The 6,078-nt window shown below is 43.9% G+C and overlaps 1 protein-coding gene across 2 annotated transcripts in view; it reads right to left on the reverse strand.

Annotated features, from left to right (window-relative positions):
* The window catches only part of PRKCB (protein kinase C beta), a 255,123-nt gene that overhangs the window by 131,996 nt on the left and 117,049 nt on the right, over positions 1–6,078 (reverse strand). For both annotated transcript variants that reach the window (XM_019649900.1, XM_019649899.1), the window contains exon 3: positions 4,660–4,742. In XM_019649900.1, coding sequence (XP_019505445.1) covers positions 4,660–4,742 — 83 coding nt within the window. The remainder of the gene's footprint in view (positions 1–4,659; positions 4,743–6,078) is intronic.

Here is a 6,078-nt window from a genome sequence, read left to right on the forward strand (position 1 = left end):
ACCACACTAATTCACAACGATAATAATGGGCAAACTGGGATGGAATGGGGCTGAGAACGTATACTGGAACTCTGTACTTTCCAATCAATTTGTATGGAAACCGAAAACTCCTCAAAAAAGAAAAAAATAAATAACAAAAAACTGAGACAGAAAAACTGCCAGAAGAAAAAAGTGGGGGCAGAGGAGAACCTTCTACATCCAAAGCAACTTAAGAAACATACCAACTAAATGCCATACACAGACCTTAATTGGATCCTAATTTAAATAAACTGCTCATTTAAAAAATTACGAGACAACATCAGGAAAGTGGTTATACTCATTTTTTTTTTATGATGTGACGGGATTACTGTTCTTGATATTAGGGGATCATAATTTCGGGGTGTGATCTTGGCATTGTGCTTATTTTTTTGTTCAAGAATCCTTACCTTTGAGGATACATCACGAAATCTTTATGGGGAAAAAATGATTCAACTCAAAATAACTCAGTATGACAGGAAGGGGATAGAAAGGGGAGGGTTATAGATGGAAAAAAATTAGTCACAACTGATGATGCACATATGCAAATTCATGATATTAATCTGTCTACTTTTCTGTATGTTTGAAATTTTCCATAATATAAAAAATTTTTAAACCTTCATGGCTAGGAACCAAGAAGGGTTCCAAAGGGGCCAATTTCTCTCTTTTTTACTTACTGTCTCCTTTTTCTATTTTAATATTTGCTGTGTTTTATATGTAATATATGCTTGATGTAAAGATGTTTGTGTCAAATAGTGTGTGTGTGTGTGTGTGTGTGTGTGTGTGTGTTTGGGGGGGGTCCCTGTGAATATTGAGGGACACGTACGAGCAGTGATCAAGAAACGCCAGCGATGGTTGTTTTTACTTTCAACCTTTCATTTTTCCGTATTGCTTGAAATCTTTACAAGGAGTATATGTTAGTTACATAATCAGGAAAAATACACCTACTTTGAAACCAAACCGAGTCCAAGAAAAAGAAATCTGGGAATGAAAAAACTAGGATTGCTGAAACTAAAAACAGACGGAGCCCAGCCCAAGGGGAATTTAGCGAACTGCAAGTCTAAATTGAAAGATTTCCCCAGAAGTCTGCAAAAAGTGCAAGAAACAATCAAAGGCATGAGCTGAGACATGTAGGATAGACCAGAAATTCTAATATCCATCTAATAGGATGTGCAGAAGGGAACGTAGAGAATGGCGAAGACACATAATCAAGGAAAATGGAAGAAGAAAATTCCCTAAAGATTAGGACACATTTGAGCCATCTAATGGAAAGAAACTATCAAGTGTCACTAGATATAAATGACAAAAGACTCATGGTGAGGATACCAGGTCCCCGAAATCTAGCAACATCCAGCAGGGGCAAGGGGGGAGAAGGAGCCAGTTTAGCCACAAAGGGACAAAAGTAATTACGACACCAGATTTCTCATCCGCAATTTTGAATTGTAGAATCTGATAGAGCAATATCTTCGAAGGTTTAGGAACATTCACTTTGAACCTCAAACCTCACACAAAGCCAAACGAGCATTCGAGTTTACGTACAAAAGAAAGACATTGCCAGGATACAAGAACTTAGAAATCTGACTTCCCACAAAAGAAGTACTAATGTTGTATACACCCTGCAAAACAACAACTAAAACGTGACTAAAAGAGGCCTAAGAAACAGTGGTGGAAAAAAGAAGGCTGAGAGGAGGCGGGGCCGAAGTCAGAAGACACAGGGATGACAGGAGGGCTGTCAAACTGAAATATGCTGAGTCTTGTCTTAGTCCCTAAGAGATTACAGAGATTAAGAAAGTACATATAGGACATTATAAGTTTGAATATGTGTGTTAACAATTACGAGAGAAAACAGAAATATTACGTATAAAAAAACTTGCAGTCCACGCAAAGAAAAAACGGGACCCTTCAACTTAATGCATCTACACTTCAAAAGGCCCTGAAATGTGGCAGTTTCATATAAACATTTATTCTGTTTTTTACTTTTATATGCCATCGCTTGCATTTTAAACCCTTCTATGCTCTGCAATTTCTTGGTATCTGATATGACATGGGACTCTAATTCATCTTTTTTTCCCCCCAAATAGGTAGTCAGTTGTCCCAGCATCTTCTGTTGAATAATTCATCCCTTACCCACTGATTTCAAATGCCAAGTTCATTATATGCTAAATAATCATACACACTAGGGTCGGCCTCTGAGCCTTCTGTTCTATTCCACCGATCTGTTCAGGAATACAGCAATATAAATTTTAATTACAGCAGCTTTCTAATATGTGATATGTCAGCAGGGGGAGTCCTCCCTCAGCATCTTTATTTTCAGCGTTTTCTTGGCAATCTCTACATGTTTATTCTTCCAAGTGAACTTTGGAGTCAGTTTATCAAGCTGTTAAAAATACCAACGGAGGGGCGGCCTGGTGGCTCAGTTGGTTAGAGCGCGTGCTCTGAGCAACAAGGCTGTGCCCCCCGCAACTACATTGAAGGACAACGACTTTATTTGGAGCTGAGGCGTCCTGGGAAAAACACAGTTACAAAAAAAAAAAAAGTACCAATGGAATTTTTATTGGAATTATATTTGGTCAATCCCAAGCCCCCCCCAAAAAAAATTTATTAGTACTTTTACTGAAATTTTCTTAAATTTAGAAGTTAAATTCAAAACAACTGACACTTTTACAACACCTTTCTATCAGGCTTTGTTAAAATTCTTACTTAACGTCTCCCCATAAAATCTTTCAGTTTCTTCATAGGTTCCCACATATTTCTCAGTATTATTTGAGGGATCCCTCTTCTATGTTATTGAAATTTGGACTTTTTTNTGTTTTCCGATGGTCTTAGGCGACCCCTGTGAAAGGGTCGTTCGACCCCCAAAGGGGTCGCGACCCACAGGTTGAGAACCGCTGCTCTAGACTGTTCCTGTCGCTGTGGCGACAGGCACGCCCCCTGATTCACAAGGAAATGGCAGGCGACCATTTGCAGAAGGCCACAAGAGTCAAACACACACAATGACACAGGGAGTCCTCACGCTGACGTCAGCTGTCCAGTTGAAGTGGGTAAGAACAGGGGCAGTCACGGACAGAGCCAGTGTGGACACTTCCAGGAAGGTGGGCCAAAGCCAGAACCAAGTAAGAGAACTCGGGATGCTAGCTGCATGTAGGGTACACTGAATGTAGTTCAGTCCTGGGCAGCGGAAGAGCATGCATGGCAGCAATTCCTGCCCGGAAAGTTTCAGCTGCATGGAAACAAGCCCCCAAACAACAAGACCCCACCAAGTCCTCTCACCAAGCTCCTCCTCTCACACAGTTCTCTGAGAACTCAGAGGTGGCGCAGCAGCTTATCACTGTCATCAGTGACCCAGGTTCCTTCAACTCTTCCATTCTGCCATGCTCAGGGGTCCGCCATGTCTCTCTCAATGTCCCAAAAGGGCTGCCACAACTCCAAGCATCCTATCTCCACACAAAAGGGCCCAATAGGACAAAGGAAGAAATGCCTTCTCTTATCAGAAAGGAAAGTCTTTCCTAGAAACCCCGCCCAGACTCCCCCTTCGGTCCCACTGAGCAGAATCAGGTCACGTGCTCCTTCACCAGCGGCAAGGGAGCCTGGGAAATCAAGTATTGGGCATTTTCAGCTTCTGGCATGAAAGGTGGCTTCTGCCAGGAAGAAAACTGAGGGTCATGAATGGCTGTTGGGTAGACAGTCAACAACGTACCCCAAACTTTAGACAAACTTACACAAAGACTTTTGCCGTGTCCTTATGTCACGCATGCCGTCATTCACTTCATATTTTCCCTAAATCAACATAACTTTTGTTTAACCTAAACAAATACCTATACTTAGGTAGAAAATGTTACATCCCTACTGTACATGCAAAACCACGACTGGATACATGTTTCCAATCCATGTGAAAATAAATTCACAATGATTAAAACAAAAAGTATTCGCTTGTGTTACCTAGAAGCATCCATCGCCCCACCCACAGCAGTCATACTCGGAGATGCAGAGCAGCAGAATAAACTCATTTCCTCCTAATTCTTGGGCTCTGGTGTCAAGAATTCCCTAACAAGGGAAGGCCAGTTAGCTCAGGTGGTTAGAGCGCAGTGCTTATAACACCAAGGATGCCGGTTCGATCCCCACATGGGCCACTGAGCTGCGCCCTCCACAACTAGATTGAAGACAACTACCTGACTTGGAGCTGATAGGTTCTGGAAAAAGACACTGTTCGCCAATTAAAAAAAAAAATCCCTAACCAAGAGCTGGTGCCCGGTAAGGTACCATCCTAAGGACCCTTTCACACCAGCCGTAACAATTTAACACCTGCCCATCTATCTCATATGTCAGCTGTAAAGATGAAGACATTTATGAAACACATAATCTTATGAACTCATTTCATTCCAATCAATGTAATAAAAAATTTTTAAAGGACTTTTAGCAAAATCATAGTCAGAGAACTAGCTAGTTTCCTGGACAGCTACACCCCCCTCTCAAATGTTTAGGTTTTTTTCCCATTAAAATGAAAAATGTCTCAGAGGTTGTAAGGCCCACCACATGGCTTAGAATGAGAGCATCCTGAGATCTTGGTCTCAGCCCTCACTCACATTTACCCAAAAGGATGCATTAACCATGGATAGACAGAAGTGACCAGTGCCCGTTACTTACATCAGAGGCTGGCCCCTTGTCAGCGCCTGGGCAGGAGAAAGTGACAAATTCATGGCACCGCTTGTGCACGACAAAACAGCAGACTGCAAAAGAGAAAAAAAAGGGTAGGAGGAAGAGAGGGAGAGAGGGAAAGAGAGAAGGAGATCGTTAAAACCAGGACTTCACGACCAGTAAAGGCTTCATCCCCAAATAAGCCATGCCTTCAGCCTCTGCACCTGGTTCTCAGTTGCCCTCAAACTCCAGGGCACGCTGATGCTGTAACACGCAAACGAGTTCAGCTTCTAAAGTTAACAAGGGTCCCAGAGAGCACACGTGCTCAAAATGACCCTCCCCTGGAGATGGCTTGAGTTGCTCGGTTTCAGAACAGAGTGCTGCTTCTTAGATCGGGCGAGCGACATGGGAACTGGGTGGCTTGTGTCTAGATTCACAATGCATAAGAAATACGTATATTTACACACTAGAGTCACACGTAGCAGGATGTCCATATGAAGGGCGTGTAGAAACAAGAGCAAGCGGGAAAGGCAGCCCCACACCCCCTCCCCATGCAGGAGCAACGTCCTTTCCGTGGACGAAATGGGCTGCGGTGTTGGCATCGTTCCTTTAGTAGCTTGCAACCAAGGACGCGCATGCCTAGATCTGAATGTGTTTATTTAGTTAAACGCATCGATGGTAGTGGCTCCACTATTTGGGGACTGTACCCCTTCGAGGGGAGGGGGCCGTCAGAGTATATACGCAAAATAAAACCAGTGCTTTTGTTACTCAAATCTTGTTTTACAGTTTTGTTCTAGAAGGTGGGTTCCTGGAGGATGGGCGTCGTGCTGCAGGAATAGGCTGAGCATCTCTCTAAAGACATTCTCACTACACGAAAACAGAACAGGGAACCTCAAGGCACCCCCAGTGACACAACGGATCTGGGCAGCCATCCTCCGTGGCTGCTGACGTCACCACCAGACACCACTGGCCTGCTGACGACGGCACAATACAGGACTCCACCAGCTATTCTTGCCAAAACCATCAAACCTGAACCGGTTCAGGCATCTTGATCCAACTTCTAATTTACAGAAAATACAAATGACTGGGGCACATGTGAAACGGCACCATAGGGGGGGCACTGAGGAAACGGAATAGCCAAGAATGTGGAAACCTACAAGACAACCAAAGAGTCTCTTCAACAAATAAGCTGCAAGAGGACCGGAGTGAGTGTCAGGGCAGTTAAACGAGTTCTGTACGACGCTGCGCTGGTGGGCACACTTACAAAACATACAACAGGGCCAGCCAGGTGGCGCGTTGGTTAGGAGTGGGCTTGGGACGCCAGCTCTGAGCAGCAGGGCCCTGGTTCGGATCCCACAGGAGGGCCAGTGATGCTGCGCCCTCTACAGCTGAGATGGTGAACAACAGCTCAACCTGGAGCTGGGCTGC

Source organism: Hipposideros armiger, unplaced genomic scaffold, assembly GCF_001890085.2.
Source record: "Hipposideros armiger isolate ML-2016 unplaced genomic scaffold, ASM189008v1 scaffold_135, whole genome shotgun sequence".
NCBI classification, from domain to species: domain Eukaryota; kingdom Metazoa; phylum Chordata; class Mammalia; order Chiroptera; family Hipposideridae; genus Hipposideros; species Hipposideros armiger.